The 13,938-nt window shown below is 44.5% G+C and overlaps 1 protein-coding gene across 1 annotated transcript in view; it reads left to right on the forward strand.

Annotated features, from left to right (window-relative positions):
* Dhx15 (DEAH-box helicase 15) overlaps window positions 1-13,938 on the forward strand; it is an 87,772-nt gene that overhangs the window by 53,818 nt on the left and 20,016 nt on the right. The window contains exon 9 of the mRNA XM_075672493.1: window positions 13,727-13,849. Coding sequence (XP_075528608.1) covers window positions 13,727-13,849 — 123 coding nt within the window. The remainder of the gene's footprint in view (window positions 1-13,726; window positions 13,850-13,938) is intronic.

Genomic DNA, 13,938 nt, shown 5'->3' on the forward strand with positions numbered 1-13,938 from the left:
GATACGGTGCCCGTGTGGCCGCGCCGTTAACAACAGCCACCGGAGTAGAACCTCCCCCCCTTGCGCCTCGCCCGCAAGAGACGACACGCTTCCGCCCCGCTTTTGTCCCTCGCACGTGCGCAAGAAATTGAGCCGTGATCATCGACTGACCCTCGCCAGTCAGTTGCCAGCCCGCGTCGACACGGCCGACGTCCGTTTTATACGCCTGATTTTGACAAAAATTGCCGCTAATTTTATCCACTTTAGTCAATAGTCCATTGTGGTGCGGTCCGTTAAAGGAGAACTTCGTTGCATTAATAAAATACGTAGAACAAACTAAAGCTGAAATATGGTCCGTTATATCTGAAAGTGCTGTACGCGGGTTCATTGTAACGAGCGTAGACTATTTATGCAGAATGCTGTGTTAGCATAAAACCAATTCTGCTACATTTGTTAAATATTTCAATTGTAATAGAGACCATGTGATGTATAGATATACATTCAATATCAGCTTTCTGCCTGTGCCAAGCTCTGTGCCAAATGATCAAATGGTGGTTCCACCACTGAACTTGTAGTTGAAAACTACAGTTTCGTTTTCTATACAGTTAGCTATTTTTCATGTTGCGGCAATTATTGAATGGACTTGGACTTAACTTGGACTGGAAATAACTCGTAAAGTGACCTCGCAAGTATGCATGTTATAAAACATTGTGCGAAATAGTAAATCGCTGGCGTGATTTTGACACGCAATCGCAGCCCCCGCAGCAACCATCTCTGCGAAGCAGCTCATTTGGCTAAGGTGTTTTCTCATCACTACCAATTGCGTCGGGATAACTAATTGTATTGCCACTTATGAGCTATATAAATGTGCAGACATTCATTGTGTTGACGAATATAGGTGCTTTATTACGAGCTGTGGACGGATTGCGAGGGCCATCACTCCGCATCAGGCTGCCATTGAGCTAGGCCTATACTGTTTCCCAGCGATCACCAGCTCACCTGGCTTGCTCGTTCGCTACTGTCGGCATTGATAAGTGGCAAAAGTGGACAGAGTTCGTGCACACCACTGGACGCTTAAATGGACCCCGTAATGAGCAGCCAGATTTGCTCGCATTATTTCGTGCGTGCCTGATATAAACGAAGCCCGCTGAGCTTAGCACAGTCTGATGTTCTTCTACCGAAACTATGTACCCTCAAGCCTGGTGCTGTGCTGACTATTTACCCCACCTTGTGTCCTGCTCCGGAATATGCTTCATTCCCAAAGTGTCCTCGACAAATGGTTCCTACTACTTGCAGTGTTGCGTACGCATATTGATAGCTGTAGCTGGTCGCGCATTCCAAGTCGCCGCTTTGTAGCGGATTGAATCGAAAGTGGTCGGTCATGTATAATACAGCGGCGACGCCCACCTGTAGGGAATCGTCACTGCTGGACGACCAAACCAACGACTACTTCTCTAGTGAGGACATCGCAAAGCATGTGCAGACGTAACAGACAAACTAGCTCATGTGTGCGCTCGTGTGCGCGCAGTTCTGTGCGATCATGTGTCCAGCGGTGTTTACAAATCTCCTGTCCTCTTGTTGCTCTTTGAAACTGAAACTTGGACTGGTCACTGCAAGCAAGACTCCAAATAATTAGCTGTCATACTCTAAAGCAGATAGGGTTTTGTGCAGTGACTACTGGGTCATTAGCTACTTATTGCATAAAACAAAAACAAGATAGAAAATATTTTTTTATCATCCTCATCATGAGCCTATTTTATGTCCACTGCAGGACGAAGGCCTCTCCCTGTGATCTCCAATTACCGCTGTCCTGCGCCAACCGATTCCAACTAGCGCCTGCCAATTTGCTAATTTCATCGCCCCACCTAGTCTTCTGCCGTCCTCAACTGCGCTTCCCTTCTCTTGGCACCAATTCTGTAATCTTAATGGACCACCGGTTATCTAACCTACGCATTACATGACCTGCCCAGCTCCATTTTTTTTTCTCTTAATGTCAATTAGAATATTGGCTATACCCATTTGCTCGCTGATCCGAATCGCTCTCTTTCTGTTTCTTAACTTTATGCCTAGCATCTTTGTTGGGTTGGAGCGCATATGGCAGACATTGTCAGATCCTGACTGAAGCTTACCATTATCATTGAAAAGGAAGGTGTACAATTAGTGCATTTTACTTGTGCTGCGTATGGGGCAGAAACTTGGAGACTGACAAAGAAGCTGGAGAACAAGTTAAGGACCGCGCAAAGAGCAATAGAATGAAGAAAGTTGTTTGTGTCAGTACTCTAACAAATTTTGTTCAGTTTTATGGTAAAATATCGTTTTTTGTCAAATAGAATTCTGTTTTACCACATACAACTTCTATGCCTGTAAGGCACATTTATTCTCTTTTTATTATTGTGAAAGCAATTATACGAACACTCCAGACCCATTTCTGCCATCGCTGTTGCCGTGAGGTTCTGTATAGAGTCCAGGGACGATAAAATAGTCGCCGTGTGTTGTATGCGCAAGTGAAAACGTGCGAGGGTGAGCCAGCGAACACAGCTCAATCACGCATGTGCGAGCGAGGAAGGCAGGCCAGAAGTGCACCCTCTCCTGTCGCGCGCGAGGCACGGAGGCGAGGAAGGGAGGGGGCGTTCTTCTCCGGTGGCTGCTGCTTGCAACGTGGCCAAAGTGCGTGCCCATGTGGGCCTCATCTTCAAAGTCATATGCAGTGTTTGCAGAGTGCGCGTAGTGCCAGTAGCTTTGTATGCGCTCTGTTTTTGACATTTCGTTCGCATTGAAGCGTGTGATGCACGAAGGTCAATTCGATTGTTGCTGCTGCCGCAATTCCTCATTCCAGCATTTTGACAGCAAGTTGCGCTCATCAAGCGAGATGTGCATGTTTACCTCTGCACGCGCGACACTGCTTGTTAATTTAGTTAAAACACATTGCCAAGCTAGTTGGTGTGAATACAGTCGCCGACCGTTTATTCGGACCTCACGGGGACTGCGAAAATGTCCGAATAAACAGGTGTCCGAAAAAGCAGATTAAGAAAAAAAAAAAAAAGAAATCCTTTATTTCCACGCACTTATTCGGGCTCGGCAGTACGCTTGGAAGAAATCGTGAATACGCCGTTGCACGCTGTTCCGTTTACGCGCAATCAGATAAGCCTGAATCTCGGAGAGGGTCGTACGGTCACTATTAGCGGCTGAAAGCACAGTCACTACTTGTACATACACGCTCCGCATGCGACGGCAGCGTAGCACATGGTGCTCAGAGTCATCGTCCGGCGGTGCAGCAGAAACCTGACGAATGATCTTGCCGTCGTCGAGTTCTGCGCATTTCAATACAGCAGTGTCAGCACCGATGAAACTGTCAAATGAGACGGTGTCCGGAATCGCAATGCAACCACTGCGCAGGTCTCGGCAGAACATTTTCCGCGTCAGTAGGGAGCACATCGGAAGGCGACAAGTTGCCTCCCGGCACCCGCTTGCAGGCATTCCCCAGCGCAGTTTGCGCGGGCACTGTCGGCGCCATTAGACCTTTGACGCGATGTTTACGTATGCCGCGTTGGCTCACCGAAACCTCGACACAGCACACAAAGCAAACACCACCGTACCGACACCGGTCGCACAAACGAAAAAGCGGCCTGCTCGCAGCGTCAGCGAAGAAACAAATCAGCTGCAGGATTGTCTTGACATGGCTTACTAAGCTGAAACCGGAACTGCTGCAGAGCCACTCTATCTAACCAGGCAGAAACGATGATGATGAGCGGGGATTTCCAGTAGCGCCACTTCGTGGGGCAGCAAGGAAGCTCCGTTCAAAACAAAAATGGCGTTCAGCAAGTCGAACCATGCACCGGCGGTCAGAGTCGGTGCATGGTGCTCTCGACCGACTCAAGGAGTGTCCGAAAAATCAGACGAGAGGTTGTAAGGTGTCCGAACTTTCGGCAGTTGTTATACATTATGGTCTATGGGGAGAATGACGGTGCCGCGAGGCTGACCGAATAATCGGGCATGTCCGAATTTTCGGAGTCCGGAAAATCGGTCGGCGACTGTACATGATAGAATCTGTAAGCGCAACTGAACGAGGACGTAAAAAGAAACATGCAGAAACGATAATGTCGTGTTAATTTGGTTAGTAAGCAAATGTTTGCAAGTTCAACAGCTGATAAAACTACTAATCTTACTTCATATAGCTATCTACTAATTTTTTATTGCAATCGGTGGTTTTCATTTCAGGCAAAACAGTGACTCCTTTTATATATATATAGTCGCCAACGGATTTTTCGTAGTCCAATAATTCGGGCTTGCTATTCCGGACCATAAATGCATAGTCAGGGTTCCCGTTCAGCTAATGCATTTTCGCAGCCAATCTTTTGGATAAATTTAGGTGCCAAAGTTCAATTTTCCAGACTAAATCGCTAGTTCTGAGCCCCACTACCAGTTATGAAGGCCGTCGTGTCAGATTTTCTACTGGCTTGGCCAGGCTTGGCTTCCAGTGGCCAACTGTACAGCCTCCAAAATTGGGAGGTGCACACTTTCAATAGAGAGCATACATCTCCTCTCAGAGGCCATGCTCACTCTTCCTTGGTTGTCAAAACGCTCTAGGGGATGACACTTTTTCTTGTTTCTTTTTCCGGTCAGCGCTATCATCATAATCACTTAATGCGAGATCTTTTTGTTTCCTGTGGTCTTTTCCGTCTCTTCGATCTCCATGGTGATCTTGGGCAACGGAGATCATCATCGCGGACACACTCTTGTCAGACTGCTTGCACAAGTCCAAGCATAGTATGAAGCAGGGAATTGAAAATATTTTTAAAGCCGTTTTAAGCCTAATAAATGTTGTTTTTGAGGGTGAACGAGTGCTTTGCATTGTTCGATTTTGCTGACTATTTTCGGTCCCTGCAAGGTCCAGAAAATCGGTTGACGACTGTATTCCATTAAATTTTAAGTGTAATAGTTCCTCCAGAAAAAGAAAAATGTCGTATAACTTTAAAAACGTGGATACTTTCCGTATGGCAGGAAAAGAGTTGAATATACAGTTAAACCTTGATATAATGAATGTCCATATACAGTCAAACCCTCTTATAACGATACTGGTTTTAAAGTGCAACTCCAGCGATTTTTTTGACCATGTCAAGGTAATGGAATATGTAAGCTCCTGAACCCCCCCCCCCCCCCCCCCCCGTCACGCGTCTGATAGTAGAATTGTTTTGCAAATTCGAAAACAAGTTTAAATAAGCAAAAAACTGAAAAAACAAAACCGAAACCTGACCAAGCAGCCAAATGAACCTCTTCGTGTGACGTCAAGAGTGTCCCCACCGTGAAAGGCACGCAAGGTGTGCCTGTCTCGCCCGCTGGCAGCGAAGAGCATATGCTCGACATAATTGTGACCGCGCCAGACCTTCAGGTGACAATGTCAGCTGCACCAGCTCTTTGGATCTGTCAAATATTGACAGTTATGATTCTGACGAATTCAATAGCCATGAATTGCCGTTTGCGTTCGACTCACCACCATGAGAGCCTGTGCCCATGCGCTACATACCGTGTGGCAACATGAAGACCAAGGGTAGCCCTAACCACTGATTTTATACGTGCTGCTTACTATTTTAGGTGTGTTACCCCTTCTCAAGGAAGCATTTCGCATGCTCACTGTAAAATGTGGAGCACACATTTCCACATTGTATCCCACAAGAAACCGCTAACAGTCCAAAGCACTGAGCGGTGCTTTTGTTTACATCGGCAGGTACAGCGACCACTCATCATTCGCTTGAGATATAATGCTAGCCGCTCAATATTGACATCAATTAATGCCAGAACATATCAAAACAGGCAGATTTTGTCATGTAAGCAACATTGTGCTTACTTGACATTGTCATGAGAGCTGGCCCAAGCGGCCATGTTAACTTTTCATGTAGCTTGGCTTGGTGGTGGCTTGACAATGGGATCGTCCACTCAAGGTGGCAGGGGCAACACCTATGACTTATTTTCGGTTTCCGTCAACAAAAGCATGGCCTTTGAGATCCGTATTTGCTGTCTAAAGATGGTGTCTACAATGCGCTGGGGGCCCTAAAATTAGTTTTGATGCATATTTTGTATGTGCCAAAATATGTTTCGTGTAAAGTCCAAGGGTGATAACACCGGCACTGTATGCTGTATGTGTAAGTGAAAGCATGCTAGGGGATCTGACAATCTCTGCTCAGTCTCGTGAATGTAAGGGTGAAAAGAGGGGAGGTAGTGCGCCGTCTTCCGTTGTGTGCGAGGCACCGGTGAGTGGGGAGGCCGCATTGTACTGTAGCACCAAATGCGGATTGCGCGCTCGCGCGTGCCCTATCTTGAAAGCTACCCACGTTGAGGGCAGAGTCTAAATGCGTGGACCGCTCATACCTTTGTGCATGTGGTGTTCTCGCTGCTTGACTTGCATTGAAGTGATAGACAGCACTAGACGGCACAAAAGTCACTTTGCTCGCTGCTGCTGCCGCACTTGCTCACACCTGCATTTTGACAGCGAGTGTCCACACTTATCGAGTGTGATGTGTTCATGTTTGCCTGTGCACGCTGACGTCATGCTTGTTAATTTAGTTAATAAGCGAATGTTCACAAGTTTATACGGATGGTAAAAGTACTATTCTTACTTTGTATAGGTGTCTACTAATTTGCTATCAGGTGAAACTGCAACTTTTTGTTGAAACGTAAGAATTAAGTTTGTGCAGTTCGCCACTACCCTTATTTCTCAGTTTTTTCAGTTTTTCGGCGCTTTTGTTTCCCAGCTGTTACATATTTTTTTTACTGTCCCGTGAAAAGCATGTTGGTAGGATTCTACTGTACTGCCTAATTTATAATTCTTCATACTCTTTTCATGCGTCTAATTCATTTGTTCAATAAAGTAGACTTTGAGGAAGACCTTGCACGTATGACCAGAACTAAATTTTCTTGCATAAGAGCCAATGCCTGTACTCGCACCATTGTCAGCTAAACGAGGTATTCATTTTTACTGCTGAATCGAAGGGGCCACCACTTCTTGCCCATCTTGGAGAAGAGGTAAACAGTGCATCTCTGAAGTTAAATAGTGAATCAGCATCACAATACTTACAAGTACACCCATGTACGTAGCTGCATTTAAGGAAGAACTAGTGGTAGCGATTGGCAGCCTTCATGATTGGTAACATACTGTTGTTGATAGTGTGCCATGGGACCACTTCTAGTTTTTTGTGTCCACTGTTCGGAACGAAGAATTGTTGATTTCAAATCTCTATGGTCAAAACTGAAATATAAGATCAGTTTTTTTCCTCTTCATCTTAATGGCTTAAGCTTCAGGTGAGGTCTGCCAGTAGTAAATGCACAGACTTTGTGACTGTGCTAAGCCCAACCATGGCTGAATGCAATTGTCATCGATCAACAACAATGCAACGCCACTTGCCACCCATCACTTGCCTGTCCACATGGAACGCAACATCTTGCGACAGCAACTTCTCATGCCAAACACTAGTTCACAATCATTGACTGCTCCACGCTGTTGTCACTGTCGTCTGCCATTCGTTCTTGGCATGCTGTCCGTGTGCCACCATCTGTGTAATACAGTCAACGTGCAATTTTTCAGACTCCCTAATGGCCACAAAAACATACGAAAAATCGGGCAGTCCCTAAAAAAAAATACATTGCTTTTACAGCCCCCAAGGGCTCAAATTGCCACAGGCACGTCCGAAATAGGTCTGAAGGCCTGCAAGTACGCTTATTAGGCATATTGGTGTTTGTATTGTGACAGGACATGGCGCGTGCACGCGTGTATAATTAAGAAATGCATACTGTGTTCAATGACAATTGCACCTTCCCACTCTTGTTACGCTTCACCGCAATACCCGTGTGCTTCACTGCGTAACACTACTGTATTGAGGCGAGGCTGACTTTTGGCAACCGGCATTATGCAATGCATTGTGCTTTCCTAGCTTAGACGCCATTGGCGAGGATTGCAAATGTGGAGTCGGCACCATTGCTGACAGCGGTGAATTCTTTCAGTGAAAAACAAGGCACCAAACAGCAAGAAGCTTGGTAGCAAACGTCAAAGCAGGTATGCCAGGCGTTGCCGTAGTGGTGGCTGTGACTGCTAACGGATCTGCGCGTGAGAGCGCTTGTTCAAGGTGCCGAGATATTCAATATGACGGCAGTGCTGGCTTGGATAACGCTGTTTCGGACCTAAGGTCATGGCACGCCCACAACTCGGACGGCAAATGGTTTTTGCGTCTGAAATTTTGGATGTTCGTATACATTCATATTATGGGTACAATGGGGTACGGGGCGGTCTTGTGAATGCATCTGAATTATCAGGCATTTCTAAAAAATCGGGCATCTGGAAAATCAATCGTTGACTGTAGCACAGTGTGACCATTAACTGAGGAGGAGGCAGGGAGGTGGTTCAAGGCAATTAATGAAATTAATTTGTAAAGAAAGTCTGCTACTCTCGAGCCTGCTGCTTTGAAGAGATGACACAAATATGTAGAACAATGTACCCAGCAAATTTCGTTGCCATTCGTTGACCTTGAAATGTCACCAGAGTTGATTTTTCTATGACAACGGATGTCGATGAAATTCACTGGGTACGTTCCTCTGAACACTTCTGTCGTTTCCTCAAAAAAGCAGGTTTGAGAGTTGCACAGATTTTTTACAAATGAATTTAACTAATTGCCTTGAACACCTTACCTTGCCTCCTCCTCGGTTACAGGGCACATTGTGCATGACGTCAGGAGTGTTGCATGCAGAGCATGCCGGGATCATGCAGAGAGCGTCGAGGAGTCGACGATCATGAGCAGGTGCGTGGTGTGAGAAGTTGCTGTCGCGTGACGTTGTGTTCCTTGTAGACGTGCAAGAGATGGGAGGCAAGTGGTGTTGTGTTGTTGGCTGCATGAACTTCAGCTCTCGCCATCCGCATACACAGTTAGAGCCGATGCCGATCGCATTCAGCCGAGGTTAAGCCTATATGTCAGTCACATAGTTCATGCATCTACTGCTGGCAGATCTGAGGGACTGACCTGAAGCTAATTATGCCATCAGGGTGAAGAAAACTCCTGTAGTTCAGTTTTGACCATACATATTTGAAATAAACAATTCCCCATTTCATACAGTGTACACACAAAAAGCGAGAAGTGACGATGCGGAGCAGTATCAACATCGGTACATTGCCGTTTTCGATGGAAAGCTGGCCGCTGCACTCACCGGCACTTCCCTAAATTAAATGCGACTATGAACATGCGTGTATTTTTGCGTATTGTCATGCAGACTCATTGTTTAGCTTCCGAGGTGCACTACTTGCTCGTATCCCAGATGGGCAGCAAGTGTGGGCCCCTCAATACAGCAGTATAAACAACCGCCTTGTTCAGCTGCCAACAGTGTCTATACTGGCATCGGCGTTCCCGCTAGAAAACTACGCATTCTCTAAATGAACAATCATACTTGCAAAGTCCTCAACTATGACCACTTTACGGAACCAATTCTGTGCATGAAGAGAATACGAAGAATGATAAGTAGGCAGCATAACAATGCTCCCATACTGCAGTCTCCCGCTCACCGTTTTCGAAGGTGTGTGGTCGCTCATATCAGCGCGATTTATATTGTGAATCAAGGGTGCTCACATTCACAAAATCTGCCTGTTTCGATATGTTCTGACATTAATTGATGTCACCGATGTGCGGCTAGCATTGTATAAAGCGAACGAGTGGTCGCTGTACCTGCTGATGTAAACAAATGCACCGTTCTTGAGGGATACAAATGCGGAAAGTCGCACTCATCTTGCAGTGAGCATGCGAAGCGCTTCCCTTGCAGGGGTAAAACACCTAAAATAGCAAGCAGCACGATATGTAGCGCATGGGCGCTGGCTCTCATGGTGGCGGGTCAAATGCGAATGGCGATTCATGGCTTTTGATTTCGTCAGAATCATAACTGCAAATATTTGACAGATCCGAAGAGCTGGTGCAGCTGACATTGTCACCCGAAGGTCTGGCACGGTCACGATTCAGCCGAGCCTCTGCTCTTCGCTCCCAGCGGGTGAGATCGGCATGCCTTGTGTGCCTTTCCCGGTGGGGACACTCTTGACGTCATATGAAGAGGTTCATTTGGCTGCTTGGTCAGGTTGCGGTTTAGTTTTTGCAGTTTTTTGCTTATTTAAAATTGTTTTCGAATTTGCAAAACAATTCTATTATAAGACGCGTGACAGGGGGTTTCAGTGAACCTAAATATTCCATTACCTTGACATGGTCAAAAAGTCGTCAGAGTTGCACTTCAAGCTTGCTTGCGCTATGTTCAGTCAAATACAAACGGAGATATAGAAACTAACAACATAAGTTTTATTTTCAATGCGATGAACTACCCCCTTTCATATTTAACTCTCAAGATTGTCAGATGCTTCAAAGGAATAGAAACAGTGCATTTTATGCATGTAAAGGCACATAATTCAATTGAGTATTGGCGCACTATTTAGTAATCATTTGGGGTGCGGGCAGCGCTTGCTGGTGCAATAGGTGGGTCATTTTCATGTAACAAGCCATTTGCAAGGTTATTTTGTTCCTTTCTATGCTCACTTTTATCGGCTTTTCTTTGGCATGCATGGCATTGTTTAAACAGCAAGAATGGTTACAACAGGTGCATGAAAACCATTCATGTAGTTGCCAGACAGATTGCGTTTTTAGTTTGGCAGCCTGCAAATGTTTTGATAGTTAAGCAAGAAGGACTGTGCAGAAGAGCAAAGGGTAACATTGAGGCAAGGTAGGGTAGGCAAGTCCCTTTAGCATCACTTGAAGTCCTTTTGACGTTTTATTGTTTGATGTTGAAGATAAACTTTAGAACTGTATATGTTCATTACTTGCCTGTTTCATCCGTTATAAATTGATGCAATGTGTTGGATGCCAAATAAAGTGCAGAATTGGGGAGTAAGTTTTGCTCCAACGTGGACGCATGGTGCCACCTTTTCATTACAGAAACTTCGACTTTTTGTCTAGCATTATTGCAGGGTGCTTTTACCTTTTAAGGCATTTACAAGTAGGGCACCCAAATGTGGTATATTCAAAAATGCGTTCACTGTGAAATGCCATTTAGGTGAAAAATTAGTGTGTGAACAAGCCAGCATTGTTGTTTTTATTGTTTATTCACTCATTCAATACTGTGAACCTTCACGAGTACAAGCAGAAAAGGGATCTCACAATAACTTCAGTTGATCCATCTAGCTGGAAGAGCCACGTATTCCTGCCCCTCAAATTTATGCAACATTCTGTATTGATCACTGGATCTGCATACGTTAAAGGGATCCTAAGGACAAATGTTAAGCCAGCACAGACTTTTAAAATATGAGAAACATTGACGCGCTTGTTTCGTGCCAAGAAACGATTTAGTTGAGAGCAGCGTGACTGAAGGAGCGTGATTTCTCTACCTCATAAGTCACCCGCAGTGAGCAAGGCAGTGTGATGCAGCACATGCCATGACCACATCACCACCACTTGCTGCCGTTTGTGAGTTAAATGGTAGATGAGAGCTGTAGTTATGGCTTATTGCATAAAACGCAAAGTGGCCAGAAACCACGCCAACACAAAGCAGTTGGCTGGTTTGAGGAGACCGAAACAAAGTGTGTTTCAGTCTCTGTTTCAGTTTTGGCGGCACTATGGGAATAATGAATGCGTTAAAGAAATGTTATCTCCTGCTGAAAACGCTTATTTTCAACCTGCCTTAGGGAGATTTTAAAGTGACAACGACAGCTCACAATAAATCATTACCATGTTTACCAGTTTCCTAATGCACTTTTTTTTCGCCCTAAAGCATAAGTTGATCTGAAAATTGCCTGCGTTGTGCAATTTAACACAAAATTGTTGACAGCCTTGCATTGTAGCCAGCGTCATCAGCACTGTCATCACAAAATGGCAATGGTGACATGCTGCTTTGTCTCTGAGATAAGGTACCAATTTACCTGTTAGTCTAGTGGCAATAAAGTCATGTCAGTTGTTTTCAGCATTCTTGAGAATTGCATGTAACACAGGATGAGCTAGCAAAGTGTTAGTTCAGGTGTAGGCCACCATCCTGTTTACAATCGTTGCTGGATATTAAACATGCAATGTACAATGCGGTAGACAATATGTTGAGCAGGCAGCAATAAAGTGCTGTCTGAGAGTGACTACGATGAACATTAGGTGTAAATAAACTTCAATCTTGTGAAGGGAAACCTGGTTTCATCTTTTTCTCATTGCCAAAATCAAAAGTATGCTACATTTTCCTTATTAATAAATCATGTGTATGTTAGGTTTTCACTTTGTTTAGGAGCTCTGATGGCTTTTTAGTTGCTTACTTTGAACCCATAAAAGCTGATGCGCATTAGGTTCAAAGTGTGTGTTAAAATTGGACGAGCACTGTCAAATGAAGTAGTAGTCCTTTTTCCTTTCTTTAATTCGACCTGCTGTATAATATCACTTTCATCACTCCTAGCAAGGTTTTAAGGTATGTCGACTGTATTCTTATTGGCTGCTTCAGTGAACACAACACTACACGCATGTGGGTGGCATGCTGTTCTCCTGTTTAGTTACTGTCATTATCATGGTGCAGCAAATAACTGAATGAAGTTTATCATTTACAAGTTCCTCAGTTTACGAGATGTTAAGTTGTGAATTGCACTACATGCACTACATGGGTTACTGTAGTTCCAGACCCCTGTTCTCGTTAATTAGTCATGTTTGTGTGGTCTGCCAAGATTCAGGTTAGTCAGTTTGTTTCAGTAATTCTTGTAGTAATGTGGTATTATATAAGAGAGATGGCCTATAAACATTTGGAGTTCTGCAAGCTATGTGTGTTATAGCACAAATTTGATGTCACCACAAGTGACAATATCTCAGCGACGGGCCATCTAACCTGGCACTATTAGCTGTATGTAGCGCTATCATTGTTTTAGCAACCCTGTAGGGCTTGTGGGTGGTTAAACTGTTCTTTTCATGTCAAACATTCAAGACACTGCACTAGTCCAGCATTCATTCTATACTAAGAAATTGCACTCGGTCATCTTATGGTGACTTGCTACCATAGCAGTGGTTATGAGAAATATTTTTTTCCTGGCCACTGTGTAGGTTTCACAATAGGTCACAAATTCTTTATGCAAAATAAAGGCAAAAAATACTTTTCTGCATTGTGTATACATATTCTTAACTGCTTCATGAAAGCATATAAAGCACTGAAAACAATATCGAAGTTGAGCATTTGTGATGGCTCTCTCTCTCGCCTCTTTTTTTTTTTACAATACATATTTTAAGATTATGTGTATTCACATTTGGTTCTTCATAGAACCCATGTGATTGCCTTGTGAAAGGGTTGGATATATACAAGCTTAGTGCTCAGAAATGGGCGAGTATGCTTATGCCAAATTATTGACAGCATATATATATATATATATATATATATATATATATATATATATATATATAATATTAAAATTCCTCTGTTGGGATTAATGTCCTAGTTTAACAACAAAGCACAACTGTTGACATGTGGGAAGTCATATTGAAGTGGGCCTAGTACTGTATCTGGGACATTTAACATGGCATGAACTAAAGGAGCCCACAGTGCTTTGTGAACAGGTCTGCAGCTGCAAGACACTTTCTAAAGTGCTGAGGTGAGGCAGGAGGGCATCTAAATGGGACCCTGGTGAAAGGTGCTTGGGGTGAGCCTAGTGGCAAGCAACTAAGCAGAGGTGGATGTGGGGCTGCGTCTGTACCCGTCTGCGGCCCCCCCATCCGACACTGTTCAGTTCCGCAGTGCTTTGTCCGCCCCAACGAGGCCAAGAAGGCTGCTGACGAGTCCAAGATGCGATTTGCCCACATTGACGGGGACCACCTGACCTTGCTGAATGTGTACCACGCTTTCAAGCAGAGTGAGTTGGCTCAATCGATTTTGAATATTCATTTTTTACAAGGTCTGATGCAAGTTTCTGCACATGTTTCTTGTCATGCCACAGTTGCG

The sequence above is a fragment of the Dermacentor variabilis genome, chromosome 1, assembly GCF_050947875.1.
Source record: "Dermacentor variabilis isolate Ectoservices chromosome 1, ASM5094787v1, whole genome shotgun sequence".
NCBI lineage: Eukaryota > Metazoa > Arthropoda > Arachnida > Ixodida > Ixodidae > Dermacentor > Dermacentor variabilis.